General features: G+C 52.2%; 2 protein-coding genes across 11 annotated transcripts in view; both read right to left on the bottom strand.

The window, feature by feature from the left end:
* GPATCH2L (G-patch domain containing 2 like) overlaps window positions 1-3361 on the bottom strand; it is a 119535-nt gene extending 116174 nt beyond the window's left edge. For both annotated transcript variants that reach the window (XM_084966116.1, XM_084966115.1), the window contains exon 1: window positions 3268-3361. In XM_084966116.1, the coding sequence (XP_084822242.1) occupies window positions 3268-3284 (17 nt within the window). In that variant the 5' untranslated portion in view covers window positions 3285-3361. The remainder of the gene's footprint in view (window positions 1-3267) is intronic.
* IFT43 (intraflagellar transport 43) overlaps window positions 1-15399 on the bottom strand; it is a 131969-nt gene that overhangs the window by 26593 nt on the left and 89977 nt on the right. For 7 of the 9 annotated variants that reach the window (XR_014811185.1, XR_014811189.1, XR_014811188.1 and 4 more), the window contains 4 exons: window positions 6109-6181; window positions 5786-5861; window positions 5215-5277; window positions 4857-5107 (listed from right to left, as the gene is read on the bottom strand). Coding sequence is in view for 3 of the 9 variants with exons in the window: in XM_084969883.1 (XP_084826009.1) it covers window positions 4988-5107; window positions 5215-5277; window positions 5786-5861; window positions 6109-6181 (332 nt within the window). In the remaining 6 variants the exon portion in view is untranslated. Of the gene's footprint in view, window positions 1-3267; window positions 3368-4856; window positions 5108-5214; window positions 5278-5785; window positions 5862-6108; window positions 6182-15399 lie in introns of those variants that run through there. The other 2 variants (XR_014811186.1, XR_014811184.1) reach the window with 1 other exon arrangement.

Genomic DNA, 15399 nt, shown 5'->3' with positions numbered 1-15399 from the left:
CTTTCTCACCATTATGCTAAGCCCGCTGCCAAAGGTATTTGATTCCTAGAGACCCTTCTCCTCCCGTATCTCAAGCAGGACCTGAGGTCAAGGAGCCCACTTGACCTTCCCAGCTTTTTATCTCCGGAGAGATTCTGTCCCAACTCTGCTAGAACAGATGAGTGGATTTTTGTTTCTTTCCTTTTCTTAAGCGAGGTCTGTCTCTCTCTTCCAGGAGCCAGACTCTCCCAACCCTTCCGGTCTGTCTTTACACGGAACTCAAGTCACTCCTCCTGCAGCTGCATTTCTGGATCAACGAGCAGCTGGACTTTGGGCGCCTGCGGGTATGATTTTCTCACTTTCATTCTTTTGTCTAAGGATGGACGGGCAGACTTTTTCTGTAAAGGGCCAGAGAGCAAATAAAATTCAGGCTTTGCAGACCATATGCCACATGGTCTCTGCCACAGCTCAGTTCTGCTACTGTAGCCCCAAAGCAGTCACAGACGATATGCAAATTCAGGAGCATGGCCATGTTCCAGTAAAACAAGAACGGGTGGCTGGCTGCACTTGGTCCACAGGCTGCAGTAGGCTGATCCCTGCTCTATGCAAACCAGCCCAGCTCTGAATTTCTTGTGGGCAAACGAAGCTCCCTCGCTCTCTCCCTTCATCTGTACTTTGGGTCCCCCCACTCATCCAGAAAGACTCTGTGTTTCTCAGAATCAATGCTTTGAGAACACAGAGGAATCCTGTCTATTTCTCTACTATCTTAGGAGCTCCTCGGGGTCAGGACTATGTCTTATTTGACTTTGAACTCCTGGAATAAGCAAGAGCCTTGCTGGAAACTCAAACAACACCCAGTCTTATCCTGAAGAAGCTTTCAGGCTGGTGGGGAGAGCAGACAGCTGAGCTCTGTGTTCTCAACAGAGATAAGCTCAATGACAGGAAGAAGGCAAGAGGGAGGAATCAGGAGAAGGTGCCTCTGATAAATTTAACAGTGACCTTTGAAAAATATACAGAAAGGAGACAGGAAAAAAAAAATCTTAATTTTTACTGAATTAATCCAGATACCCTAAAGCACTGAAAAAACAAACGCACAAATAAATAAAACGGATGCCCTGGAAAACAGTTGGGCAGTTTCTTAAAAGTTAAACAGAAATATACCATCTGACCCAGCAATTTCACTCCTAGGAATCAACCTTAGAGAAATGAAAACGTCTGTCTGCACAAAGACATAGACATAAATGTCCACAGGGACTTTATTCATAACGGCCGGAACTGGAAACAACTCAAATGTCCATCAACTGATGAATAGTTAAAATGTGGCCTGTGTTCACACAACAGAAAAATAGTCAGCAACCCAAAAAGAACGAACCACTGGCCCACGCTACGGCATGGGTAGACCTGAAAAAGATGTTGAGTGAAAGCAGCCAGGTTCCAAAGACCACATGTTATATGAGTCCATCTACATGAAATGTTCAGAAAGGACCAATTGAGAGTCAGCAAGCAGATCAGTCAGTGGTTGCCTGGGGCTGGGAACAGGCGTGGGGGTTAAGTGTAACTGGACACAAGGGAACCTTGTAGGATGATGAAAATGTTCTGGAAACAGAATTATGGCGCTGGCTGCCTAACTCCCTAAATTTACTAACATCATCAAATTGCATACTTTCAGGGGGTAAATTTTAAGGCATGCAAATTATGCTTCAATAAAGTTGTTATCCAAACAAAACCAAAAAACCCTTATGCCAAACCATTCTTTATCCACGGCGGAGAGATGACGCGGAAGGGGAAACAGAGGTGGGAGCCCCTCGTGAGACGCAGGTGTTTGTCGTTGCAATAAAATATCCAATGTGACTTTCCCCAGGTTCCCTCTTCCATCCTGTCCTGTTCCAACATCTAAAAGCAGTCTGCTTTTACTGGGCATCAGAGTACTGCTCGGATCCCCATTTTATAGATGAGAAAACAGGATCAGAAGAGGAAAGGTGCTTGCTCAAGGGGACGGTGTGGCAGAGCTGGGACTGGACCCAGGCCTGCCTGATTCCAGAATTGGTGTTATTTGCTGCTGCTCTCTCCCCACTCCGCCCACGCCACCCCCTCCCCCCGACTCTTTGGCCCTGGGGAGAAGAGCGCAGCACTGCTTGGCCAAGCAGAGCAAGTAGCAAATACTACTTTTCCTTCAGGCCTCCAGCACCAGTGCTCCCAGGAGCCTCACCACCAAGGTCTTGATTTATGTGGGTAGCGCATGGTGGTCCAGCAAGGCTGGACGGGGGCATCGGTTTCTGTCTGGGGTATGTGGCTTCAAAAGCCTGTCTGGGGGTGGCCTGGAGTTCAGCAAAGATGAGCCAACGGGCAGAGATGACCTCGGGTTCAGCCACAAGCCTGTCCCGGTGAATTTCTCGCTCGAGCTTCTCATCAGAGCCACAAGTTTCCAGGGAGCGTTCCACGCAAAGGCCACGCGGGGCCGCCATCTGCCCTGCGCTCCCTGCAGCAGAAGAGCTCATGGCTCGGCACACTCTCAAGGTGAGGCATGAAAGGGCCATGGGGCCATGTGAGCAAAGTTTTCCAAAGGCTACCTGGCAGGTCCACAGAGCCTGAGGGTGCTCATGTCCCTGGAGGGCCCGAACCTCAGCCACACAGAGGCCTTTTCTGCGGTCAGCCCAGGCCTGGGCCCAGCAAGACAGATCGGCCCTTCTCCCCATTCCCGCCCCGCTCCCAACTTCCAGACCGGCTGCTGCTACTCACAGAAGTCAGGCCTGCCCCCTCCTGGCTTTTGCAAATACTGTTCTCCCTCCTTCCTTCACCTTCTTTGGGTCTTTGCTCAAATGTCACCTTCTCAGTGAGGCCTCCCCTCACCACGCCATTTAACTCTGCAACCTGTGACCCCAATGCTCCCTTCGCCGTTCCTGCTGAATCCTTCTCTGCAAGACCCACCACCATCTGACAACCTATTTGACTTACTGGTCCCCCTCCCCCACTGGAAAGGAAGCACTTGGAGGGAAGGGAGTTGGGGTTGTCCAGCACCCTCTCTGCCGTGTCTGGAACAGCGCCTGGCACACACTAAGTGGCACTCGGTATCTCAGGAAAAGACATGCTTCCCCACCAGGGCCCGGCCTACAAAAGGCAGCTCTGCAGCTACCACCCCACGCCAAAGACACTGTGGGAGATTTTGTCAGAGATTGGCTGGGTCTTAGCCCGCTCCGAGGTGACGTGAGCTCAGAGACAATCCACCACATGCACGAGGCCCACGCCACGCCTCCCCCCCGACGTCTGCAGAAAACTATACTGTGGTACCTGCAGTGCTTGTCCATTCGGTCATCACTCTTGGGCCATCTTCTTGGGAGACCCCTGAAGTCGTGGGTGGGTGACACACTGGTTGGAATACAGAGGGTGTCTGAGAAGTCAAGGGAGGAAGGGAGTCAACCCCTGGCCCCGGCTCGGGCTGGCTGAAGCCCCCCACGTTTATCAAGCCCTAAGCACGTGAACTTGCCAGTGACTAACTGACTGCAAATACTGCCTTTCCTCCCTGGGGGTTTCTGAATGATTCAGGCTTAAGCAAAACCAGCCGAGACGGAAACTTCTCAGTGACCATGGGAATTATTCCAAAGAAGGGCTGTCTGGGCTAAAAGTGTGACTCTGGAAAAGGAGGAAAGGGGACCCCAAAGCCACTAAATCCCTGAGTTTATAATTAACAGAGAAGCATTCTCTGTGCCTGCTCTGGAGCCAGTGCCTCACCAGGGAAGGGCACTGTGGTCACGAAAAAATAGCCCCCCAGTGGGTTTCTGAAGTGTTGAGCCTCTTTGTTTTCCTGAATTTTAATGAAGGGCTTTCCAGGCAGGATGAGAGCAGCGCTCAGCACTCCCCATGGCCAGGAGTGGGGCTTGGTTAGCTGCTGCCAGCCTGCACCGGACTGATCCAAAGTGGCGTCTAGGAGGGGCAGCAGGGAGACGTCCTGTCCTCAGATGAGATGTCTTGGGGAGAAAGAGAGAAAAACAAAAACAAAAGATGTCTCTGTTTAGAAAAAGGGTTGGGCTCTGCTCCAGATCTCGGCGCTCTTTGGAAACAGGCAGCGATGCAGGCACTTGGGGGAGCAGCAGCTTCGCTTCTGAAAGCTGGGGGAGGGGCGGTCGCGGGCTCCCTGGGAGAGGGTTTGTGTAGAGGGCTCAGGGCTGCCGAGCTGGCTCCTGCTAACGAGGGCCAGAAACGATGCCCTGGGAACCTGTGGCAGACGGGAAGCGCGTGCTCTGGGAGCCCCAGGCATAGGCTGTGGGGAAAAGGGGGTCGGGGCGTGCTGTCAGAAAAGCCACCGAACTTTGACGCGGGGGATGGGTCACCCCATCACACCCACTGCTTGCTGTCTCCTCAGCTGAGTGGCCTGAAAGCATGAAGAAGACAGTGCAACCTCACCAAGGTAACCGACCCTCCACAAAGAGAAAGGCTCTCCCCAGGGCCCGCAGGGGGCCACTCTCCACCTCGGGTTATCAGGGGTTATCCCTCTATCCAGGTGCTCACAGGAGCTGCTGCGGCCTCTGTGAACTGAGCGACTTCCGGAAGCACCTGCTGCTTCTCCCCCTGACTCCAGCTTTCCCTCCCGCCCTTCTGTGATGGGGAGAGGTCCCGTCAGTGGCTTGAAAGCTGCCCTCCTTCACCCTTCTGCCAGCCTGCCACACGGCCACAGCAACGCAGGATCCTTAACCCGCTGAGCGAGGCCAGGGATCAAACCCGCATCCTCAGGGATATTAGTCGGGTTTGTTAAGCCCTGAGCCACGATGGGAACTGCCCTCCTTCCCTCCTGACCCATCTTTCCAAGGGGGTCCTGGAAAGACGTGGAAGAGAGAGCTCCAGAAACCAGCAATTGCTCCCAACGGAATGATCCAATGTGGCCCACTGAAAATAGTTATTTTTATTACAAAATGGTCCATATAAAAATTCTAAGCTGCTGGCAAGCTTCCTTCGTTTTAGGTTTATGGCAGAGGTGACCGCCTGCAGGAGAGCATCTGCTGACCCCCGGAGCTCAGGTGTGTGCGGACGGTCCCCCGGGGTCCTCCTTGTCCGCGTGCAGCAGGTCCCACTCACTGAGGAGCTCTGAGGACACCTCTGCGTACAGACGGTCCCGGTCCCAGCTGACATCGTCCTGCCGAGAGAGGCATCGCGGGGGACCATGGGGGATGCCATCCCCTCAGTCACAGCCAGCCTCCCGCCCTGGGCAGCCGAGGGGCAGGCGTTGCCGCAGCCACGTACCTCTCGCACCTCGTGCTCCGGCGCCAGGACTTTGGTGAGGAGCTTCAGGTCGATCTCTCCATCCTGTGAATGTGACAACAACAAAGGCGTGCTAGGTGCCTTGGGGGGGCGGGGGGCGGCAACCTTCGGCCAATGAGCTCTGGCAAAGTGAAGAGGACCAGGTTGTGGGGTAGAACTTTGCAAAACCACACCTGCAGGAATTCCTGTGAAAGAGCCAAACTGCGGGTGGCCCTGGGGGCTGCTGAGAACTGGGGGACTGTCACAATGTCCTACTGGCTGGGGACTCTCTAGGGAAAGTTCAACACTGGGAGGGCAGGCGTGACAGCTGCAAATCTAGCGATGCCACGTGGGCAGCCAGGAAGCAGCAGGGAGAGACTGGCCCTGGAGACCCTGGAACATGTCGGGTCCAGGGATGCTCTGATAGCCAAGGATGATGCCTCTGGCTCATGGACCATTGCCCGGCAGCCTCAGAGGCCCGTGGAGAAGAGGCTGCATGGCTCTGGAGGAACCGAGACATTGCCAGGGACGCTGCCTGGAGCCCACTCCTCTATGCAGAAGCTGGCCCACTCACCAAGGTCTGGAAGGCTGCATACTTCATGAGGTCATTGTCCAGGTCACGGTAAGTCATCACCCGGTTTACCTGGATGCTACAGGAAAGAGAAAGTGAGCAGGGCCCACGGGGCCAGGAGTGCTGCCAGGCCACTGTCCCCAGAGCTTCCTAGGCAGCTGGGAAGGACCAAAATGGGAAGAAAATGTCTAATACAGTGGGAAGCCTGGCCCATCACCAGAGACACGTGGATCCACCCTGGAGGGCAGCACCACTGGAGACGGCGTCTGGAGCATATTAATCCACATGTTTGCCACTCCCAACAACGTCATACTAACTGAACGTACCTGGGAGGGGCTGCCACCTGCAAAACGAAGTCTTCCTCCTGTACCTCTTCTAGGTCTGGAATAACAGGAATATCTGCAATGAGAGGAGGAGGCAAAACGGTCAGCAGCACGGATGGGGATCCTGCCTGCTTCTCCACTGATTACTCACACCCGCCCCATGCCGGCCATGGGGAGGGCTACAGGCCTCGGGCAGCATGGACACTCAGCTGCTCTCCTGCCTCTAGGAGCCCCCAGTCTAGGGCTGTGGAATTCAACCAGAAACATTCATGACAATCGGAGGCAGAATTCCAGCAATTTCTGAATCTCAGGCTTTGGCCCAGAACTTGCTGGCCTGGAATCTCCTGGTGGGGCTTCGGCATCTGTATTTGTCCCTAAGATTTCTTAGGTGATCTGATGCTGGCTCCAGGTTAGGAGTCATGGGAGAGGCTCTCCAAGGAGAAATGGAAAGAAATGGGAAGAAAGTCCTGGACAGCACTTGGGACATGCTTACATGACAGGAGAGGGAGGATGAAAAGGAGCCGAATGAGCCTGGCACGGTCAGAGACAGAGGAACTGGAAAGTGTAGTGTCACAAGGTGGCTGTCACCATGAGTGCACCTGCTCATGACCAAGTCCGCCATACATGAGCTCATCCTAGTCTGTGCAGCAGGCACAGTCCTCACAGCCCCGAGCCTGCATCTGAAGGTCACCTTACACCTAATGATGTGACCTGGCTCCCCGGCAGTGTGTCTGGGCTCAGCGTCTCCCTCTGCCAGGTCTAAGATGATGAACAATGCTGACTCCAAGGATGCCACTTCCCTCGCTGTTTGGTGGAGATTCTCCTTCTCTGCATTCTCCATGTGAGACAGACATACAGACGGAGGAGGCTATTTCTTCCGTCAGTCTAATAAAGTCACGCAGATGGAAAAACAGAGAAACACTAAACTAGCAACTTGCTTAAGGCAGGAAAATCGTCCATCTCCTCACGGGGACACCCTAACACTGTGAAGAATTAAAGAATTACTGCCTTTGCCCGGTGAGCCTCACGTATGGGTAGAGGGGCTTTCTTTGTTTTAATCAGTCTGCATAGAGGAAAAAAACAAGATGGGATGGGGGAAAAAAAAAAAGCGCCAAGCTGGACAAGGCAGTCCTGGAAATCCCAGATCAAGTACAAATACTAAAAGGAAGGAAAATTCCAGAAAGAAGAGAGTAGTGAAGACATCCTTCATTTTTGCTTCCATAGACTGGATTGGCTTCTTTTAAAAAGAGACAGAGAATCATTCCAAGAACAGCTGGCAAGCCCCTTGTCACTTTCGGGCTATGCATTATTTAGGCTTTGCGATGGTTCTAGTCAAGCTAGGCCCGAGTATATAAATGTCAGTTCCCAGCCTGGCGTCTTTATTATTGCTTCTGACGAAGTTACACATGCTGTACCTGGAAAGAGAGAAAGCATGCAAGGGAGAGACGGAGGCACAGAAAAGAAGACAGAGAGAAAGAGACAGGCAGAGAAAGAGGGTGATTAAAAGGATGAAAAGGGATGGAAATAAAAAAAAATGCTGATAGGGGAATAAAGAAGACACATACCCTCCCCCCGCCTCCCCCCCCACCCCCGACCCTGGAAATAATGAATCACATTCAGCAAGTCTTCTAGAAAGAAGCTGTTCGGAGCCTAGATTATATCTCTCTATCCTGCTAGATGGAATTCTCTAATTTTCTATTTCTTATGCTAATAGAAATTCAGCTTGCTTGTTCCCTCTTGCTCTAAGTGATGAAGAGAGTCTATGTGAGGGCTGCTGACAGCACTGTTGTCCCCGAGCCCAGGCAGAGTGGGGCTCCAGGCTGGCGGAGCTGCCAGGGCCCTGCGGTGGGGCGGGGGAGGGGGGGAGAAGCTGGCCATGCCATGTGCCATCAGCAGTGTGACAGTTCCGGAGTGAGACAGTTAGCGGCTCCTGGCTCTCCTTGGGTGCACAGAGCCCAGCCTGAGATGAATATTCAGAAGTTGGTAAGGAAATGCCCCCTGCTGGGCTTAGGGCTCAGGACAGGGGTCTTCCCCAAGTCCCCTCTCCCTCCACGATGTCAGCATTTGGGTCCTGTCAACTCTGCCCAGCCTCTCCCAGCTCTGAAGAGCTGCACTTCTGCCCAATGTCCACTCTGACTCCCTGTGGGCTTCCTTCTTCGTGCCCACCCCCTTCCCAAATGTGCACAAAGGAACGTGAGCCTGGCCCATCTGTGACAGAGCAGAGGTCAGCTCAGGCCTTGGCAAAAGGGCCGCTCAGAGTGGCACTGGTGGGGCTGGCCACACAGTGGGATTTCTCTCTAATTGGAAGCCTGGTGCCCAGCAGAACCCGGTGAACGCCTGAGTGGGACCGAGCCAGCGATGACAGCCAGACCAAGGCAAGCTGGAACATTCCGGCGCAGTGACAGCTTGAGCCACTGCCGCAGAGCCAGGCCATCCAACTCCCGGCCCCAGTGGAACAGGTGGCCGCAGAGCAGGTTTTGGGCAAACTTCAAAGAACTTCCTAATTTTACCATTTCTGATTTACAATCACAGACCCGTGCTTGCTTATGGGTACAGAACATGTTCCCAGGAGTTTCCGTCCTCTTTTCCTCCTCTCCTCCTTCCCTCCCTATTTCTTACACACACATATACTATGAACCAACCTAGAAAACAAAAACAGGCTGGAGAAATCCGCTTCTTCATTAAATGACCTGCATGGACGGATCCAGCCCTGCCTGCAATGACGGCAGTTCCTTTGACCCGCGAGCCTGGCTCAGTGACCTAGTCTGATTCAGGGCGGTCAAGTTTCACGTTTAAAAGCACATGATTTGGGAGTTCCCGTCGTGGCGCAGTGGTTAACGAATCCGACTAGGAACCATGAGGTTGCAGGTTTGATCCCTGGCCTTGCTCAGTGAGTTAAGGATCTGGCGTTACCGTGAACTGTGGTGTAGGTCACAGACGCGGTTGGATCCCGTGTTGCTGTGGCTCTGGTGTAGGCCAGAGGCTACAGCTCCAATTCAACCCCTAGCCTGGGAACCTCCATATGCCACAGGAGTGGCCCAAGAAATGGCAAAAAAAAGACCAAAAAAAAAAAGCACAGGATTTGAACAGAGACAACAGGAGGAATAAAGGAGCCCGCTCTAGCCCTGCTGAAAGACTAGCGCTATTTTAAACATTTTAATAATGATGCCAACTCTAGTTTCGTTTTTTTCAGCGCTGGTAATAGTAAGAACATTAACGGAAACAATGGGTTAGTTAAATGGCTGAGAGTGCAGGCACTGGATGCAGGCTGGCCAGCTTCAAATCCTGGCTCCCCCATGGCCTAGTTGTGTGACTTCATCTTGTCTGTGCCTCAGTTTCTTCAGCTGTACAAAGGGAATCATAATTACACCCTCCCCATCTGGTTGTCCTAAGTATTACATGTAATGATCTCTGTAAAATATCAAGCACTATGCTCAGTCTATAATAAGTATTCTATCTTATTCATTTAGCGGGCATATTATTGAGCATGGAGAGAAACAATATGGCTTTCCCCTCATTTTCTCACTGAATCCTGCCCAGTCATCACCATTTTCCAGAGGACAATACTGAGGCTCAGCACGATGAAGCAGCTTGCAAGATATGAGATCATTAGTGAGGGATAGGGCCAGGCTTCCAGCTCAGGTTCGACTGCAAACCCTGGACCGTTACACACACACACACACACACACACACACACTCACACACACACACACACACACACACACACACACACACAGAGGCTATTTTTGCAGATGTACTGTGCTTGCAAAGACGCCTCCCCCCAGGGGAGGCATAAGACAACTGCCTACAGCCGGGCAGCTTTGCTTTTCCTAAGACTCGGTGTCCTCTGTTCTTGGGTGCTTCTCTGTATCCCAAGAACCATAAATAAATGAAGTCTCTCCCTCACCATATGCCCGACTGGTTAATTCCCCACAATGAGGCCAAATGGAGCAGAAAGAAAGGTGAGCCAACACGGGAGAGCTCAGAGGCGCTCTCCCCACTGCCTGTGTCTCTCTAAACCAGCCCCTAGGAGAAGAAGGTGGCTGGACATCTCCAACGGCCCCAGGAAAGGGGACCTGGAGGTAAGAGGGCTGTGATGCCAGTGCCACAGGAGCAGGCACCCTCATCCTCCACCTTGGTTCCCTGGGGGTGGCGCCTCCGCTCCCAGACCCCCTGCCGCTGACTCCCAGCTCCGACTGCATAACAAAACGGGCCTCTCTGGCTCTTCGAATTTGCTCCCAGCCTCTTAGGTCAGCACAAGTTGTTCGCCTGTTTCTGGCCCCACGTGATGCCCAGTTAGCTATGCTGTGGGGAAACTGCACTTGTTCATTCATTCATTCACCCAAGGATGAATGAAAGAATGAAGCACCCACTCTGTGCTAGACGTGCCAGTAACAACAGCAAATAAAACGTCATGGGCCACGTCTTCATGGAGCACCAGTGCCGTGGGGGGATTGTAAACACAAATAAATGTAGTTTACTGCCTGCAAATTATAATGCACATGGTGAAGGAAACTAATTGGACTCTATGACCAAAAATAACAGGGAGAGCTCTGGTCTTATTTTTCAATGGTTAAAGTAATATCATATGTGATAATAAATTCAAATGCTATAGAAAAGTTTAAGATGAAAATGTCAGCAGTTCGTGTCGTGGCTCAGCGGTTAACAAACCCAACTAGTAGCCATGAGGATGAAGGTTCAATCCCTGGCCTTGCTCAGTGGGTTAAGGATCCAGCGTTGCCATGAGCTGTGGTGTAGGTCACAGACACGGCTTGGATCCTGTGTTGCCATGGCTGTGGTGTAGGCTGGCAGCTATAGCTCCGATTCAACTCTGACCCTGAGAACTTCGATATGCCACGGGTGGGGCCCTAAAAGGCAAAAAAAAAAAAAAAAAAAAAAAAAGATGACAATGTCTTTTCTTATATGAACCCCAGCCATCTCCCTACAGGTAACTGCTATTAACCATTTTTCATATATATTTACTGAAAACAATTTCTGCACACACAGCAACATGTTCTTTTTTAAATGTGTGCGAATGGCATCATGTGACATATCCATTGTTCCAGGACTGACTTGTATCTTTCCTTTTCAATGTACAGATACATATTATTCTTTAAAATGTCCAGCTAGTATTCCAGTGAATGGATGCTGCACAACGCACTTCATTCAGTCCAGAGAGGATCTAATTTAGGATTTCTGGCGGTAGAGTAGGGAGCTGGGGAAGGTCTCTGAACTAGGACAGGGCAGCCGAAGGATCAACAAGACCAAGCCGGGCAGGGGACAGCGTGTGCAAAGGCACGATGAGGCGAGGGGGGACTCGCTAAGGAAGGCCGCTGTGGCTGGCGGGCAGGGCCTGGGGCGGAGTGCACAGGGTGAGGCAGGAGAGAAGGAGTCTGCTTCCAGGTGAGGAAGGACCTGCATCGATTGGCCAGGAAACACGGTCCTCTACGCAGCAGCCCTCCTGAGACACATGAGGAGCAAAGCAAGATGGATGAAGCATGGCAAAGCTGCAAAGGGAGGGTCTAGACATTTAAAAATTGAGGCTAAATGAGCAGATTAAGGACAAGGCACATTGTTTCCTTTGTGAATCATCCTGGAACCCAACAGGCAGAATTCCGAGCTTCCTACTCTGTCTTTCCACCACACTTTATTCAAGGCCACAGGATGGACCTCACCAGTTCGCGGTGGGCAGGGAAAGTGGAGTGTGCCTTCAGCCTACCTCCTAGACAGTAAACTCATGGTGGAGGGTGAGGTCCACGTCCCAGTCACGTCTGCAAACTAAAAGACAACGGTACAGAACTGAACCAATCAATGCTCTCAAATCTCAATGGCCACGTCCATCTTCTCTGTATCATTCCAGTTATAGCCTAAGTGGTACTGAGTCCCCAGGTTGCCTAAGCAGGATTACTTTCATAAGAACAACCAGAAGCAATCCCTAGCTATACTCCCTGAATTTGATGCCATCGGATGCTCACTCGGGAGCTGCAAAGTCTGCTGGGAAGAGCCTGTGCACATACAAGAAACAGTGGATGAGCGGGGACAAAGTTATAGAGGAAGAGTCATTCAAATGTGACCCCTGGGCATCCATCCCGAGGCTGGGTCACACTGCGCTTCACCAACCCTCCCTCCTGACCTCCAGCTTGCCCCACTGTACCACTCCACTTTCTGGAGCCCCCAGGAAACACTTGTTCGTGTACAGCAACAGCAGAAATAAGAGCGTATTTCAAAGAGAGAGAAGCGGCCAAATGGCAAAGTCGTTATGATACCAGCACTGGTATCATGCTAGTCTGCCAACAGATCTAACAACAAACCAACCACCAGATGTAATCACGGAAATAAACGAGGGGTGCCTGAATGAACAAGAGAAATAAATAACAGAAACACGTGGGAACACCAGTAGGATCAATTACAACTGGTTTTGAAGATGTGAGAAGCTGCCATTTGCCCTGAAATACATTCATTGCGGATAATACCGTCACGCCTGCATGCTAAAATGCTATGTACCCAGGGAGGTTCCAGAGGGATCCTTGCCGGCCCCTGTGGCTTGACAGGATGAAGCCTGCCTGTCCCAGACCTCTGCGATGCATGTTGTGAAAGCCTGCCATCACAACTGGCTGTTGTTTGCTCGTTTTGGTACCCCAAGAACAGAAAGTGATTTCTCGGACTGGGCTCAGCGCAGAATGAGTATACTCAGAGCATCACTAGGCTCCGTGGCTGGCATGTAAGTCTTCCTGAAGAGGAAGGAGAGAATGAGGGAGGTACCCCAATCTGGCCCCGGGTTCCACCCAGGCAAAGACGGGAGCCCTTCCTCTCTGTGTTCCTTTAGGTTCCACTCTTTGCTGATGCTCCTGGTTGGGGGCTTCTGAATGGAATCTCCTGGTCATGTCCAGAAGGGTTTCTAGACATACAGGAAGTCTCTTCTAAACTCCAGCACTCTCTGACCGTGACACCTGACTCCACGATACACGGGGGCATGCTGGCCTCCCTGCCAGCTTCCTCTGGGTGCTGACTGATGACATCTGCCCTCCTCACTTCACCCACCCACCTCACCCCTGACCGCAGATGTCCTGCATGGTCCCAGACCTGCTCCCCTGCCCAGGGGCCCGGCCACTGCAGAGCACTCTCGGGCTGCCAAGGGCTCGTGTCCACCTTTCCGAAGGCACAGCCATGTTCAACAACCAAGCCACCTGAAAAGGCCCTGGATCGATGCTTAGGGACACCCCAAGAAAAGCAGTCCAGACAACCCCCAATGTTATGCCCAAAGTCAACAGACCCTGAGCAGAGCTCAGAAGCAAGAGGAAAGAAGGTCCACATTTCTAGGAGATGGTAACTTTACACCCCAGATCATTATAATTTTTCTCTGCAGCTGCAAAACTTTGTTTTACTGAATGCTGTTACCTTCTGCATCACGTATGGGGAATTTTAAACAGGCAAATGGAAGAAGGTCTGATTGAAGATGAAGTTAAGTGAAAGAAATTGGTCTCATTTAGCACATGACAGGATTCATCTGTGTTCCCAAGTCCACTGAGGTGGCATCATGGGCGTTTCATATTCATGAGCTGCTGCGACACTGTGTCCCCTCATTTACAAAGAGCCGTGTTCAGCAAATTCTCTCCCTGTGGACACTCCATGCATTTCATGGTCTTGTCAGAGAGACATCAAACGCTCCAGTAACCAAATACCAGAAAATGGCTTTAATTAGTGGATCTCAATCGTATAAATAATTTTTTTTTCTAAGTGAAAAAATGGAGAATTTTTTTTAAAGGGAGAAGAAAAGGGGAAAGCGATAGGCAACAGGCTTCAATCACCCAAAGGAACAAGGGAAAAAGACGGTCCCAGAGGAGCTCCCGGGCTCCTGCATGCCCAGGATGGATCAGGGTTCCAAGGCAGAAATGCACCTGAAGGTCCCCGGTGGGTCTGCTTTATGAGGCCTGATGCCCGGCGATTTTACCCGTTCCGGCTGGGTCCAGCCGACAGCGTTCCTGGGAGGGGAGGAGAGAGGCAACGTGATGATGTTGGCTAGAGGGCCTGCTGCAGAGGCTGGACCACAGGACTGACCATGAGCAAAGGCGCCCAAGCAGGTCCCAGAGGAAGGGGGTGACAAGGAAGAAATGATGCCCATTCTGAGGTGCTGGCTTGGGGCGGGGGCTTGCCTGTGTGTCCTCTGTTGAGATGTCTCTGTAATCCTGCCAAGCCGCCTCCCTCACGCTGTTGGGGAAAGACATCAATGACCTCAAGGAGGACATCTGAACAGCTGACTGCTCCCCACTGCCCCCCGAGCTGCGGCAACTCTCCTGGCTGATGACAGGTCAGAGAGGAGGGCTTGGACCGAGCCCGGTTCTGAGACAAGCCAGGCCGCAGCGTGGCGGGGCACTGGCTGGACCGTGAGCAGAGGGGAAGCTATGCGGACAGCAGCGACAGAGCTCGTGGTCTTCTTTGCATGCAGAGACCCGGCCCCAGGACCTCACGGCAGAGGGATGGCAGCATGTTCTGGAAGAAACCAGAATGCAACAGCCCAGAACAAGCTCTTCCCCACCACCCGACCCAGTCCACCAGGTGCTGGGGAAGAGTCGGCATCCACCACGCAGAGGGGCGTCGACCAGGACGGACCCTTCGGAGCAATTCGTAGGCCCTGCTCCTGGGAGATAAGCTCAGCCCAGCAAGGGTTCTCTGTAGGGAGGAGCCTGACATGGTGGGAGGACGGCAGTGTCACCTGCTGGGGTGACCTCTAGGGAGCATCGCACACTGGCTACCCACGGTGGGAGGAAATGAAGAACAATGAACAAGGCTGCTCCCTGCCGCCCCCCCCCCGCCCCAGCTCCCTGGAAGCTCCATGGCGACTCCAGCTTTGATCTGTGATGTGTTAAGGACAAAGGGGGGTAAAGGAGGACTTTAAAGGTGATGAGGAATGAGGCGGCTGGAAGGAACCGAAACTGAGGACTCGCCACCCTCTTCAGTGAGGCCCAAGACGAGCGACACAGTATTAACGTGACAGGGAGCGCCTTCTCAGAGCCGCCGGTGCCAGTGTGTTAGAAACCAGGCATATCCGATTCTATTTCATCCTCTTCGCGTTACGCTGAAAAAAACAAGACAAACTACACTGCTTTTATTCTAAATCCTTCGGTTTTTGTATTTTTCCTTATATATATTTATTAAAAAAATGCTCCTTTGATCGGTGCCACCCGTGACACCCCCACATAAGGCAGGCTTCTGAGCGGCTCCCTCCACGCAAGGCCACTGCTGGTGACAGCCAGCTGGTTTTGATCACAGCCATTCCGGATCGGATTTTCATAA

The sequence above is a fragment of the Sus scrofa genome, chromosome 7 (genome assembly GCF_054392235.1).
Source record: "Sus scrofa isolate SSC_HxYL_T2T_F1_AM1 chromosome 7, Sscrofa_HxYL_maternal_Yorkshire_Landrace_v2.0, whole genome shotgun sequence".
NCBI lineage: Eukaryota > Metazoa > Chordata > Mammalia > Artiodactyla > Suidae > Sus > Sus scrofa.
Note: the sequence above shows the minus strand (reverse complement) of the source record. Positions and strands in the feature narration are given on the sequence as shown.